Here is a 15,659-nt window from a genome sequence, read left to right as displayed (position 1 = left end):
TTGGACTTCTCTTGGGACTCAGAGAAGACTGGCTGAAGAAGGTTAAGATCTATACCAAGACTTGAAGATGAAACAGAGCATTCAAGCTAAAGGGCCACGGACAAATGGGGGGTAGTGGGGGGAAGAGAGGACGAGAAGCAGAGGAAACAATGCTGAACACTCCAGAAGCTGAAGCCAAGATGCCTAATTCAGGAATAGGGATGTAACTGGAAATACAGCTGAAAAGGCCAGACTGCGAACAACTTCCTTAGCCGTGTCAATTGAGGAACTTAATTTCACAATTATTAATTGAGCACCTACTACGTGTCAGGTACTGTTCTAATGTGCTGGAGATAGAACAGGAAACAGGACATACAATTCAGTCATTGGAGGATTAAATGAGATGGCTTTATACCTATCAGACTAATTATAGCCACCATTTGGTGAGTGCTTACACGTGCTGGCCTCTATGCACATGTGATTTCAATTAACCCTCACAATGCTGCTGCAATCACATCTGATTCTACATGAAACAAGAGTCTCAGAGATGTTTAGTGATTTGCTCAAAACCACATGGCCGGGAGTGGCCAGAGGCCAGGAGTGATATCAGATCTGTTTTGACTAATACTGGAGCCCCGTGGACTGGGTTTCTAGCTCGACGCCCCTATTTATTTAGCTGTGTGACCTTGAGCAAGTCACTGAGCCCCTCTGTGCCTGGTTTTCTTGACAGTAAATCGAGATCATAATACTAGTACCTCCCTTGTAGAGTTGGTATGAGAATTCAACGGGCTAATGTCATCAAAGTACTTAGCACAGACATGGCATGTAGGAAGTGCTTAATAAGTGTTAGCTGCTATTATTAACCTGCCTGCAAATAGGTTTATTAAACCTGTGCTACCCAGGAAACTCTCAGAAAAGGCACAGAGCTCTGAGCAAGTGGACAATGTCCCCTGGAGGAGGGTTTGTTTTCCTTGTTTAATTCAGCATCCTGCCACTTCTCTAGACCAACTTTCACACAAGTACCTGCTAATGGTTTTGTTTACACTGCTTCTAACAAGTGTGGCTAACTTCTCATTTGCATCCTTAATAGACAATTTTCAAAGCATGTTGACATTGCAGCTGGTTTAAGGAGACCTGAGTTTTATTCTCGTTTTTTTTTGTCCTGTTTATCAGCATTTGGACGAGCTTCAACAGCTCATAGCACCCTCTCCCAATTCAGTCTAATTTAAAACTTTAAGAGACCTTTCTGGGTAGGGAAGGTTAGTTTGTCCGTGTCTCACAGACCCGGAAACTAAGAGGTTGAGCACCTCAGGTCACTGAGCAAGTGGAGGGCTGTTGTCATTACTATCACTCACTGTAGCTATTTTATTTAACAAATACAAACTAGTGCTAACTCTGTGCAGGGCACTGTTCCAAAGGACTTTAGAAATATTAATGTAAACTGTGATGTAATTAATGTAATGCATTTAATCCTCATAGCAACTCTATAGAGAGATGCTATTATCATCTTTTCTACAGATGAGAAAACTGAGGCATAGAGACGTTAATTACCCTGCTTAAGGTCACACAGCGAGGTGGTAAGCTACATTACCAGCCGTGTGACCCTGGGCACATTACTTAACCTGAACGGAGTAATAAATGTACTTTGCAATCTTCACAAACATCAGCATGTTAATGTAGATATTATTAAAATTTTAGAGATGGAGAAATTGAAGTTCAGGGGTCCTGAGAGCTGCCTGATGTTTAAGAGAAAGTTAGAGGGGCTTCCCTGGTGGCGCAGTGGTTGAGAGTCCGCCTGCCGATGCAGGGGACACGGGTTCGTGCCCCGGTCCGGGAGGATCCCACGTGCCGTGGAGCGGCTGGGCCCGTGAGCCATGGCCGCTGAGCCTGGGCGTCTGGAGCCTGTGCTCCGCAACGGGAGAGGCCACAACAGTGAGAGGCCCGCGTACCACAAAAAAAATAAACCAAAAAAAAAAAAAAAAAAAAAAGAGAAAGTTAGAGGTAGAGTTAGGATTAGAACCCAAGTCTACTGATTCCCCTGGACTGCTGCAGTGGGCTAGGGATGAACGGTGGTGACAGTTTCTAAGTCAAAATCCATTACTGCCGTTGCCCCTGCTGTTACTACAATCTGCAACAGAAGGACACTTCTCCCCCCAAGTGCAATAACAATGATAAGAACACAGCTGATTTACTATTCAAGTCTCAGATTTAAGCCCACGCATAATTTACTCAACACCGCCCTGCAGTCACTTAAACTGAGGAGAGACCCTATAAGTTCACGTCTGCATACAATACTTTATTTCTTATTTATCTGACTGATACATATCTAGGGCCTCTGGCAAGTTGCTTTAACAACTGCTCAAGGGCGCCTGCAGCACCCAGTGTAACTGGGGCTGGGGTGGGGAGACCCTGAAATAAGCCCCAGAAGGAAAACCAGACCCCATGGACTAGAACCATGCAGGTAAAGTTAATTTTCTGTTAAACTGAGATTAAACCCATACACATTCCCCCACCTCCTCTTTCGTAATACGTAGGACTGAAAAGTTTGTTTACACTTTATTCTGCTTTTCTATCTTAGTAAAGCACTGAGCACCCTTCAATGACCAACCATCTTGCACAAGCAAAGAATTATTTTTCTGAGTCACAGAATGTCAAAAAATGAGCAAATTTTCTAATATGAAGGCATCATCAGAAAGGGAACGAAGAGAAGAAAAAAGGCTGCCATTTTCTTGAGTGACTGCTGAGGACCAAATGCTATGCTAGAAGCTCTCCATGGCAGAGGTAACTCCCACTGCAGACTTTTTCAACAAGGAGAACAAGATAAATTGGAACAACTATTAGGCGTCGTTGTCCGAAGATCTCATTTCACAAGTCGTCAAACTGCAGCCCAGAGAGGGACAGTGACTTGTCCCAGGTCACCCAGCAAGTTGGTCCTAACGTGACCCCCTCTTTCAGTCTCATACTAAGTTTAAAACTCAGCTGATTTCTTAGCATGAGCGAGAACTCTGAGCTTTGCCTGCATTGTTTCTTTTCCACCTCAGCTCCCCCAATTAATTATCATTATTGATAGGGGCATTAGGACAAAGAGGGGGTAACCTCTGAACTTGGCACTGCTTAATCCCTGCAGAAAGAAAGTTGAAAGCCCAGGCTAAGCCCGTGTTCTTAAGCACCACACCTGCTGGTTTCTCAGGGACACCTTCACGGTGCCTGCTTTTGTCTCCAAAATACACTGACCGTGGCTACAGGGTGATGCAGAAGGGGCAAGAGACTTTTGCAGAAAAAAATCCTGACCCTAGGATGTAGCCTGAGCAAGGATTCCATTTGTCATAACCACTAATCAATTATTTATTTTTCTTCTTCCATCCTTCTTTTCAATCCCCAACCAAAGGTTATATTGTTGCCTTTTTCCTCTTGGGCTGAAAAAGCAGAGGAAGAAAGGCCATTTCATTGAAGGTCAGTCCCAGCTGGGCCAGGCTGTAGTTCCTGATCTTTTTCCTGCATCCCTCCCACTGCTGTGAAGGGAGAGGCCGGGCCTCGGGGACAGAGACTCACCCGCAGAACATGAAGATGGTGCTGGAGGTGGCATCGTAGGGCAAAGGCAGTGTTTGCTGCAGGCACAGCTGCTCGCAGCCACCGTTGAAGCCATCAGAGCAGTCGATGCCTTTGGAGTGATCATAGCAGCCGGAGCCGTCCTTCATGGGCCTCAGCTCCTCAGGGCACTGCTCAGAGAGACAGCAACAGGGTGGTTACAGCTGAAGAAGTGGAGGGTCTCATCACGCCCTCTCCTCCCACCTTCTGAAAAGGGGCAGGTGTCAGGACTGTAGAGACAGGTTCAAAGTCTCATTTGACCACCTAATAGCTGTGTGGCCTTGGATAAATTCCTTTACCTCTCTGAACCTCAGTGTGCCCACCTGTAAAATGGAGCTTTTGTCGATATCTATCTTGTAAAATTATGAGAATGAAGGGAGATAGTGTGTGCAAAGTACTTAGAACTCTGTGGCTCGTATGGCAACCACACAGCAAAAGTGAGCTGCTATGAATACTAATACCGCTGGGATCATCATCATTATTGTGTTTATTATTATTGTCCAATAGGGTCACCATGGGAGGCGGCCAGATATATTTTAAAGAGCTTTTACCAATATGAGTTTAAGTTCCAGATCTTCCCCTTCTCCCTGTGTGATCTGGGGCAAGTTACTCACCCTCTCTGAGCTTCAACTTCCTTATCTGTTAAACGAGCCTAGCACCTGCATCTGTGGATTTGTTGTCAAGCTTAAGCTGGACCACAGGGGCTGCATAACTTACTTCAGAATTTGGCATGAAATTTGGTACTCATCAAATGTGAGTTCTCTTCCTTCCTGTCTTGAATGTGTCACCTCTTCTCCATCCTAGTACCTGAAGTCCTAAATGAGACTCCTGCATCTTCACAAAGGCCTCCTACACAGTCTGCTGGCCTGCAGTCTGGCCTGCTGTATACCATCCTCCTAATGGTCTCCAGAGTGATATTTCTAAGTAGCATCACTCCCCAGCTTAAATAAATAAATGAATTCTAAACAACAACAAAGCAAATCTTCCTAAAGCTGACAGCCAAGGTCCTCTGCAGATGATATCAAACCCTCTGCCAGGCCATGTGAACTTTCCTCCAGGTAACCAAACGGGTTGCCCTCTGGTCCCTTAAAAGCTCAACAATTCCAACCTCGAGTGACCTCAGTCGAATGCTCTTCTGGTGTGCCCAGCTAAGGGTGTACCTGCTAAGTGCTCCGTAAATGGAAGCTCTTATACCCTCGGTAGAACCACCTAGTTATTTAATTTAGTTTCCCATCATTTGATGAGGCTGAGCTCATCTCCAGTCCAGCAGATGGAGAAGAAGTTCCAATTCTCCTGCGTTTGGGAGAGAAAATGAGGTACTAGGTTTTAATTTCAGTCACCCTGCTGACATTTCCTGTCCACCAAGATTAACACCCAGAGCCCGGCCCTCCTCATCTATCACTGGACATCGCTGATTAAAACGCCCTCCCAACGTTCCTCTCCTCCCAACCAGCTCCCTCGTCCCCTCCCCAAGCCGTCATCCTGAACAACATCAATAACAAAACACACACCTCAAAATTAATTTACAAAAACCACAATAACCAAAAAAGGTCATCTCTCTTAGAAATTAAATTTTGCCTAAGAAGAATTCATAATTACAGATGCACGAGAGAGTTCTTCAAGACATTTGAGACTGGCGCCAGGAAGGGTGACAGAGAGAGTTGGTTATAAATGGCCTTTGTCAAGCTGCAGAAAGGTTATAAAACTGGCTACATTTTGTGCTTAAAAAGAAAAATCAATTTTCTATGGGAGTGAAGTGCTGTACATATTAATACAAGTTTAGAGGAGGCCCCTGCTTGTCTCAGAACATTCACTGTCAGACAGAAAGGCACCTAGTCATGGGGTCATTGGGAGCTGTGAGCTGGTACCTGGGGCTGGGTCATCTGTCTGCAGAGATGTAGGGGTGAGTGCTGGAAGGAAGGGCTGACCTTCTCACCAGGTAACAGGAGATATCTGGGGCGGGGTATTACTCACAGTTCTTTCCACCCCCCACTGATTCCCTACCACTTTTATTCTTTAAAACAATATGTTCTATATTCCAGGCATAATCTAAACACTGTATCTAATTTAACGTAGTTAATCCTTATGGCAAACCTATGAGGTGGTGTGGCAGGGCTAATAATGGCTCCCAAAGATACGTCCCCATCTTAACCCTCGGAACCTGTGAATGTTACCTTCTATGGTAACGTTATTTTGCAGATGTAATTATATTAAAGCTCTTGAGATGAGGAGACTAATGGGGATTATCTATCTAGGTAGCTCTAAATGCTGTCACAAATGTCCTTATAAAAAAGAGGCACAGAGAGATTACACACATGCAAAGGACCACATGGGGATAGAGCGCAGATTGGAGCGATGTGGCCACAAGTCACCAAGTGCTGCAGCCACCAGAAGCTGGAGAGACAAGGATGCTTTCTCCCCTGGAGCCCTTTGAGGGAGGAAGACCCTGTTGACAATCTTGATTTCAGATTTCTGGCCTCCAGAACCTTGAGAAAATACATTTCTATTTTCTTAAACCACCCAGTTTGCTAAGCCACTCCTAAATTTCTAATCCTTAAAAATGGTGTGAGGGTCTTCCCTGGTGGCGCAGTGGTTGAGAGTCCACCTGCCGATATAAGGGACATGGGTTCGTGCTCCGGTCCGGGAAGATCCCACATGCTGCGGAGCGGCTGGGCCCCTGAGCCATGGCCATTGAGCCTTTGCGTCCAGAGCCTGTGCTCCGCAATGGGAGAGGCCACAACAGTGAGAGGCCCGCGTACCGCAAAAAAAAAAAAAAAATGGTGTGAGATAATAAATGCTTTTTGTTTTAAGATGCCCAATTTGGGGATAATCTGTTACACAGCAAAAGATAACTAATACAGTGAGATAAATGTAACAAGTGCTTCGCATAGTGTTTGGCAAATGGTAGCTGCCGTTCTGGGTATGATTAAGAAGCTTAGGATCTAGTTTGAGAAATGAGAAATACATGTATCCGTCAGACAGAGCACTAGTTACAAAGCAAACATGAAGAAGCACAGTATAACTTGAATGGGAAAATGGAAATTCTGCAAATGTGATTGGGGAATATTGGAGTAGGCAGGCTTGGGTCGGGGATATCTTCTTAGAGGAAAGAGATGAATGTCATTGGGGCAAAACGGAGGTTCTGGTGTACTAGAGAGAGGAAGATCAGAACTCTTCTCAGGTACACCACTCACCCGCCCGGTGACCTTGAACCTAATTGGGCCTCAGCTTTTCTTCCTTAAATGGAGGCAACACCTTGAAGACGGGACCAGTAGGACTGATGTTAGTCTTGAATTGCACACAGGCCTTTGACACTGAGCATCTAGGCAAGTGCTTCACCTCAAAGACAGCCTCAGGCTTCTCATCTGTAAGACGGAAATAAGAATGCCTCTCTGGGAGGCATTTCTGGTGACCCTATGAGAAAACAACCTAAAGAATCTGGCTCTGGGGCTTCCCTGGTGGCACAGTGGTTGAGAGTCCGCCTGCCGATGCGGGGGACGCGGGTTTGTGCCCGGGTCCGGGAAGATCCCACATGCCGCGGAGCGGCTGGGTCCGTGAGCCATGGCCGCTGAGCCTGCGCATCTGGAGCCTGTGCTCCGCAACGGGAGAGGCCACAACAGTGAGAGGCCTGTGTACCGCAAAAAAAACAAAAAACAAAAAACAAAAAACCCAAGAATCTGGCTCAGAACCTGGCACACAATAGGCACTCAATAAATGAAGGATAAATGAATGGGTAAGTGGAACAAATGATAAATGAATGAACCCATTCCCTCCCATAAAACCTAACTGGCACTATCCGTTTATCTTTTCTTTCTCATCCATATGAGTCCTTCTTTGGACCATTTAACAAATGTATATTGAACATCTACTCAGTGCTAAGCAAAGATGCTGGGTGCTGGACATGCAGGAGTAAAGAAGACAAGCAAGACCCTGCTCTCATGGGGCTTAAATTCTAGGGAGAAGACAAATAATTAACAAGAAGTAAAATGATCATTTCATAGAGTAAAAAGGTACAACAAAAGTGCAACATGATAAAAAGTGAACGGGGATAAAGGAGGCATACATTCAGCACTTGAACTAAGCCTGAACAATAAGTGGAATCTCCCAGGTGAGTATAAGTGGGAAGAGTTACCCAAGAAGGAACAGCACGTATCAAAGTCCTGAGGCAGGAACAGTGTTGGCCTGTCCATGGAACAGAGGAAGCCAATGCAGCTGAAGCTCTGTGAGACAGGGGGAAGCAATGTTGGCACAAGGCAAGGGGTGAGACGTAGAAAGCGACCAAATCACTTAAGCCAAGAAGTTGGCACACTATGGCCTGCAGGCCAAATCCAGTTAGAGGCCTGTGCTTTTTTTTTTTTTTTAGTTATATATATATTACTATTTTGAGATGCTTATAATAGATTCACATGCAACTGTAAGAAATAATACAATACAGAGAGATCCAGAGTGTTACCAGTTTTCCTCAATAGTAATATCTTGCAAAACTATATCAAAATATGACAACCAGGGTATATACATTGATAATCAAGATACAAAACGTTTCCATCACTACATAGATTCCTCTTCTTGCCTTTTTAAAGCCATACTCACTGCTCACTTGACTCCCTTCCTTAATACTTGGCAACCACTAATATGCTCTCCATTTCTATAATGTTGTCATTTCAAGAATGTTACATAAATAAAACCATACAGTTTGTGACCTGTTAGGGTTTTTTTCACTTAGCATAATTCTCATATTCATCCAGGTGTCTTCATGTATCAATATTTAGCTCCTTTTATATAGTTTAACTGTTTGCCTGATGAAGGACATGTGGGTTGTTTCCAGTTCTTGGCTATTATGAATAATGTTGCTACAAACGTGAGTGTGCAAGTTTTTGTGTGGACATACATTTTCATGTCTCTGGGGAAAAAAAAAAAGCCATGGAGTATAATTTCCGGGTTGTACGGTCGTTACATGTTTAATATTTTTAGGAAGCTGCCAAACGTTTTCAGGGCGGTTGTACTATTTTAAATCCCCACCAGCAAAACATGAGCGATCCAGTTTCTCCACATCCTCATCAGCATTTGATGTCGTCAATATTTTTCATTTTATTTACACATCCTGACAGGTGTGTAATAATACCTCCACTGTGTTTTTTCACTCATTCATTCATTTATTTTTGGCTGTGGTGGGTCTTCGTTGCTGTGCGTGGGCTTTCTTTAGTTGCGTCAAGTGGGGGCTACTCTTCGTTGAGGTGTGCAGACTTCTCACCGCGGCAGTTTCTCTTGTTGCGGAGCACAGGCTCTAGGCGCGCGGGCTTCGGTAGTTGTGGCACGCAGGCTCTACAGTGCAGGCTCTAGAGCGCAGGTGTGGCGTACGGGCTTAGTTGCTCTGCGGCACGTGGGATCTTCCCGGACCAGGGCTCGAACCGGTGTCCCCTGCATTGGCAGGCGGATTCCTAACCACTGTGCCATCAGGGAAGCCCATCCACTGTGGTTTTAATTTGTATGTCTCTAATCGTTAACGATGCTGAACATCTTTTGTGTTTATTTTCCACCTTTATATCGTTTTCAGTGAGATGTCTCTCAGTGTCTTTTTTTCATTTTCTAATTGGATTGTTTGTTTTTAATTGTTAAGGTTTGGAAGTTCTTTATATAGTCTAGACACTAGGCTTTTGTCAAATATGCAGTTTGCAAATATTTTCTCTCCCACTCTGTAATTTGTCTTCTCATCTTTTTCAACTGAGCTTTCACAGAGCAAATGTTTCTAATTTTGATGAAATCCAAGTTATTTTCTCTTTTATGTATCATAAAATCTATATCTTGGAATCTAAGAACTCTTTGCCAAGCTCAAATCTCAAATATTTTCTCGTGTGTGTGTATGTGTGTGTTCTAGAAGTGTTATAGCTTTATGTTTTACAGTTAATTCTGTGATACACTTCAAGTTAATTTTTGTATGAAGCGTGAGACTTACACTGAGGTTTACATCTCCAGTGAAACTACTCAAGCTTAGAGATTTCTTTTGGGGGAGTTTTTAAGTTACAATTTCAATTTTCTTAGTAGTTATAGGGCTATTCAAATATCTATTTCATACTGGGTGACGTGATATTTTGCATTTTTCAAGGAATTGATCCATTTAATCTAGGTTGTCAAATATATGTGTGTATAGCTATTTGTAACATTCCTTTATTAATCCTTTTGACATCTGCAGGGTCTGTAGTGATATTATCCGTCTCATTCCTGATATTGGTAACTTGTGTCTTTCCTCTTCTTTTCTTTAAAAGTCTTGCTGTTTTGTTTATCTTTTTTCAATTTTCTTGACATTTTCAAAGAATCTTCTTTTTTTTTTTTTTTTTTTTTTTTTTGGTTTCATTGACTTTATCTATTTTTCTGTTTCCAATTGCATTGATTTCCTTTCTTCTGTTTGCTTTGAGCTTCTTTTGGTCTCCTTTTTGTAGGTTCTCGAGGTGGGGAACTTAGATTATTAATTTGAAACTTTTTATCTAATGTATGCATTTATGGCTATAAATTTCCTCCTCATTAAATATAAAGACTTTTACTTTGAGGAAAAGATGTATTACTGTGCGAGCTGTGTCCCATAAATTTTGATATACTGTATTTTTATTTCATTCAGTTCAATGTATTTTCAATCGCCCTTGAGACTTCCTCTCAACCCATGCATTATTTAGAAATGTGTTGTGTAGTTTCCAAGTATTTAGAGATTTTTCTGTCATCTGTTATTGCTTTCTAGTTTGATTCTGTGGTGGCTGGAGAACACACTCTGTATGATTTAAATTCTTTATATATGTTGAGCCTTTTACCAAGGTCCAGAATATGGTCCATCTCAGCACATGTCCCATAGGTACTTAAAAAGAATGAGCATTCTGTTGTTGCTGTGCAGTGTTCTATAAATGTTAACTAGATCCTTTTGGTTGGAGGTGTTACTAACCTAATCTATACCATTGCTAACTTCCTGTCTAAGTGTTGTATCAGTTGTGGGGGGAGGGGTGTGGAAGGATCCAACTATAACTGCGGATTAGTCTACTTTTCCTTTCAGTTCAATTAGTTTTTGCTTCATACATTTTGCAGCTCTGTTGTCTGATGCATAAATATCTATGATTTCTATGTCTTCCTGGTGGGCAGCCCTTTCATTATTATACAGTGTCCTTCTCTGATAACCTTCTTTGCTCTAAGGCCTACTTTATATGATATTAATACAGCTGCTCCAGCTTTTGTTTGCTATGTATGTGTCTTCTCTGATCTGTTTACTTTCAACCTGCCTAAATCATTATATGTGAAGTGAATGTCTTGTAGAGAGCATATGTTTGGGCCATGATTTTTAACCCACTCTGCCAATTTCTGTCTTTAATTTGTGTATTTAGATCACTTACATTTAATGTGATTATTGATAGCTTAGAACTTAAGTCCACTGGTTTACTTTCTGTTTTCTCATCTCTGCTTTTCATTTCTCTGCTTTCCTTGCCTTACCTTCCTGTGGGTTACTTGAACATTTTTTAGAAATTCTTTTTAATTTATCTATAATATTTTGGGGGTACATCTCTTTGTAAAGTTTTTAGTGGTCGTTCTAGTATGCATAACTTACCATAGTGTACTGGTGCCATTATTTTTACCAGTTTAAGTGATGTGTAGAAAGCTTACTTCTCTTGGGACTTCCCTGGTGGCGCAGTGGTTAAGAAGCCAATGAAGGGGACACGGGTTCGAGCCCTGGTCTGGGAAGATCCCACATGCCGCAGAGCAACTGAGCCCATGTGCCACAACTACCGAGCCTGCACTCTAGAGCCCGTGAGCCACTACTACTGAGCCTGCATGCCACAACTGCTGAAGCCCACGCACCTAGAGCCCATGCTCCGCAACAAGAGAAGCCACCGCAATGAGAAACCCGTGCACGGCAACGAAGAATAGCCCCTGCTCACCGCAACTACAGAAAGCTTGCATGCAGCAACGAAGACCCAACACAGCCAAAAATAAAAATAAATAATTTTTTTTAAAAAGAAAGCTTACTTCTCTTTATGTCCCTTTATCCTCTCCCATTTATAACGTAATTTTCTTAAATATTCCTCTAAATATACAGTTGTCCCTTGGTATCCATAGCAGATTGGTTCCAGGAGTCCACACAGGTACCAACCTCCACCGATGCTCAAGTCCCTCATATGGCCTGGTGCAATAAATACACTCAGCCCTCCACAACTGCAGGTTTCCCATCCACAAATTCAACCAGCTGGGAAATTTACATCAGAGGTTGGTGTAATCCGTGGATATGAAACCTAGGGATATTGGGTGGACTGTATTCAGAATCACATCAGACACTGCTATCATTTTGGCTTTAACCATCAAACACAATGAAGAGGAGAAGGAAGGTCTAATGCATTTACCTATAGTTTTGCTAACTGTGTTTTCTTCCTTCCCAGTGTTCCAAGATCCCTTCTTTTATGACTTCCTTTTTGTTTGGTAACTTTCATTAGCCATTTATTTAGACTAAGTCTCTTAGTTTTCCTTCATCTGAGAATGTCTTCATTTCTCCTTCATTTCTAAAGGATATTTTATTGGACATAGGATTCTGCATTGACAGCTCCTTTTCATTTAGCACTTGAAAAATGTTGTGCCACTTCCTTCTGGCCTCCATGATTTCTTATGAGAATTCCACCATCATTCAAACTGTGTTTCCCCTATAGATGTCATTTCTCTCTCCTTGTTAATAAGATTTTTTCTTTTGAAAAGCTAAAGATATTTTCAGAAATTTGACTATGATGTGTTGGTGTGGATTTCTTTGTGTTTATCCTTGAGTTTGCTCAGCTTTTTGAATCTGTAGAATGAGTCATTTTGCTAAATTAGAAGTCTGTAGCCATAATTTCTTTGAGTACTTTTTTAGTCCTGCTCTCTTTCTTCTCTTCTTCTGGGCCCCCAATGACACAAATGTTAGATCTTTTTTCACAGTCCCACAGGCCCATGAGACTGTGTTCATTTTCTTTTCCAATCTATTTTCTCTTGATGTTCAGAGTGGGTAATTTCTACTGTTCTATCTTTCAGTTCATTGATTATTTCCTTGTCCTCTCCATTCTGCTGGTGAGTCAATCCACTGCATCTTGTAAATCAATTATTGTATTTTTCAGTTACATAATTTCCATTTGCTTCTCCTTTATATCTTTTACTTCTTTGCTGAGATTTTTTTTTCCATTTGTGCGTATAATCGCTTGCCTAAGCATCTTTATGATGGCTATTGCAACATATTTGTCAGATAATTCTAATATCTCTGTTATCTTGGTAGCGGCATTTACTGGTTGTCTCTTTTCGTTCTGTTTGAGATCTCCCTGGTTCTTGGTATGACAAGTGATTCCCAATGGAAACCTAGATATTTGGGACATTATGTTATATTCTTTTTAAAATTCTGAATCTTAAATATATATTTTTAAGTTTGGCTTTTTCTGACACTGCTCCAGCAGGTGAAAGGGGAGACACACCTTGTTATTGTCAGGGGGAGGCAGAATCCCAGTTTCCCCACTTGGCCTCCACTGATACCCAAGAGGGAAGGGTCCTCATTACTGCTGGGGGGTGGTGGGAAGCTGACTCCCTATTGGGACTCCACTGATAGTTTCCTGGATGGGAATGGTTAGGTGTGCTGAGTTACTGTTCCCCACTGACACCATCTGGACGGGGTGGGGGTTGGTTTCATCACTACTGATCAATGGTCAATGGTCCTGACTTTCTACTAGGCCTCCTCTGGCAATACCTCAGCAGGGAGGGGAAGAGTACCCTATTACTGAAGGTTGGGGTGAAGTGCAGGCTCTTTATTTAGTCTCCACTGACACTGGATGGACCTTGGATGGGGGGAGGAGGGCTGCTCATTACCTCTCAGTGGGGATTAAAGTCCTGGCTCCTTACTTGACCTTGTCTGACACCACTCCAGCAGGGAGAGGGAACTGGGTTGGCAGATGGTCTCAGTACAGCCTGCCAAGGATGGCATCTAGTTCCCTCCTTGGCCTTTATTAGCATGGGTGGGGGAGGAGGCATGTTGTTATCCTTGTTAGTATTATTATAATTTTCTGTGATGTTTGGCCTGAATAGAATGGTTAGCACCTAAAATTTTCTATCTTGGTCAGCTGCCCTTTTCCTGATACTTTGCCTTAAGAAAGCAGGCTTTTTTTTTTTTTTTTTTCTTTTTGTTCGCTTGTTTGTGTCATTATCTTATCAGCCTTTCTGAGTTGCTGTCTCCTTGAGCTCCAAGTTTGGGACCTATGAGGCAAAAAGAAAACCCAGGGAATGACCACCATGTCCTTCCTCGTGTCTCAAAATCCCTAACTGGTCTGCCGCCTTCTCTTCTCTCCACTTCTCACAGTTTGTTTTATATATAACCTCCAGAGTTTTTAGTTGTTTTTAGTGGAACAGAGAAAAGAACTCCACTCCCCCCCACAGCCTATTTTTGCACAGCCCCAGAGCTAAAAATGTTCCTTTACATTTTTAAAGTTGTTTTGTTTGTTTGTTTTGTTTGATTTTTAAAGAAGAATATGAGACACACACACACAAAAGGACCACGTGTGACTTGCAAAGCCTAAAATCTTTACTATGTGGTCCTTTATACAAAAAAGTTACTGACCCCGGGCTTCTGTCATGAGAAGGCATCTCAAGTTTATTCAAGTATAACTGGAAGGCACTGGAGGGTTGTTGGCAGAGGAATAAGTGATTCGACTTGCTACTTTGAAGAGATTACTGAAGTAAGTGAATTCAGTTATCTCCAAGTACTTTCTTAGAGCTCACACAAGGAGCCTTGGGAGGTGGGCTCTGGGGGACAAGGAGTGGGTAGGAGAAAGGGGGCAGGTCCAGCTGAGAATAACCCCAATCCCTGGAGTGTTTCTCCTTTGCCTCAGGCTTTATAGTAAGTAGGTGAGAGAGCTTGGGGTCTAACTCAGGTCAGCTGGGCTCCGGAGCTTCGCAGCCCCCATTCTGCCCCATCTCAGAAGAGAACCCACAGGAAGACCCTGGGCCTGGATCCCTAAGGCTTAAAGCCTTAAGGATCTTAGCAGGTGGAGGGGAGGCAACTGGGGGATTCCCAGCTGCTTCCAGCACAGGCTGGCCCTGCCAGGCTCTCTCCAGCCTCCTCCTCCATCCCCTGTGCCTCTGGCTCCTTCCCAGCCTGACTTTTCATCAGCACCAAGCCATTTGTTTCTGTTTGTAATTATGCATTTTAATGTTCATTAATTATGGAATGCAAATTGCTCCCAGCACAAAATTTGTAATGAGCTGTTCTACCACCCCACCCCCCAAGTCTAGAAGGTGGACCAGCTGTTCTAAGCAGAAGGAAAAACAACCAACTTGCAAAACAGAATAACTTTTCCTGGGGCCGGATTGACTCATGTAGTGAATAAGCCTGGGGGGTTTCCCAGTGGTGCTGGAGGATGAGCCCTGCCCCTCCCTGGGCCCTGGGAGACAGGAATGTGGTACTTCTACTCTCCTCTACAACCTGGGGCCTGACAGGCAGCACGGGGTAATGGAAAGAGCTCCAGCTTAGACCCAGCCTCGTACTGGCTGTCACCTTGAGCTCATCGAGGCTTCTCTGAGCCTGTCCTCAAAGTGGAAGCGGGAGGCAGATGGGATGCTGGAGATAAGAAGCGAGATCCTAGCCAGCCCTCTATAGATGCATGGGAAAGGCTCTCCAGAGCGCTGAGTTCCAGTTCTGCCTGGCGTCGGTCTCTGACTCGCTGGATGGCTTCAGGCAAGCACATCCCACCCTCTGAGTCTGTTTCCTCTGCTGTAAAATGAAGGAATTGGGCAATAGGAAGTTGGAGAAGCCTTTTAGCTCCGAGGTGCTTGGGTTTGTACCAAAGCAACTATGGATCTTGAAAAGGGGAGAACTAGGTCTAAAGTATTTCAGAAGAAAATGGAGAATTTCCTTTGATTGAGGGAGCGCACTTTAAGAAATCACAAGGATGCCTCCAAACCTGCCTAACCATGGGCAAAGCTTTGTCCTCCTCCAAGGGCTCCGTAAGCATTTGCTTTCTCTCTCATTGCCAATGGAAGCGGAATGATAGTACCACCTCCTGGGAAGAGCGCTGCTTCCTAACAGTAGCACTGCCCCATAAGATCACGGTCAAGATTAA

The 15,659-nt window shown here is 43.3% G+C and overlaps 1 protein-coding gene across 1 annotated transcript in view; it reads right to left on the bottom strand.

The window, feature by feature from the left end:
• ASTN2 (astrotactin 2) overlaps positions 1–15,659 on the bottom strand; it is a 915,753-nt gene that overhangs the window by 325,260 nt on the left and 574,834 nt on the right. Inside the window, exon 12 of the mRNA XM_032635679.1 lies at positions 3,532–3,698. Within this exon, the coding sequence (XP_032491570.1) occupies positions 3,532–3,698 (167 nt within the window). The remainder of the gene's footprint in view (positions 1–3,531; positions 3,699–15,659) is intronic.

Source organism: Phocoena sinus, chromosome 6, assembly GCF_008692025.1.
Source record: "Phocoena sinus isolate mPhoSin1 chromosome 6, mPhoSin1.pri, whole genome shotgun sequence".
NCBI classification, from domain to species: Eukaryota; Metazoa; Chordata; class Mammalia; order Artiodactyla; family Phocoenidae; genus Phocoena; species Phocoena sinus.
Note: the sequence above shows the minus strand (reverse complement) of the source record. Positions and strands in the feature narration are given on the sequence as shown.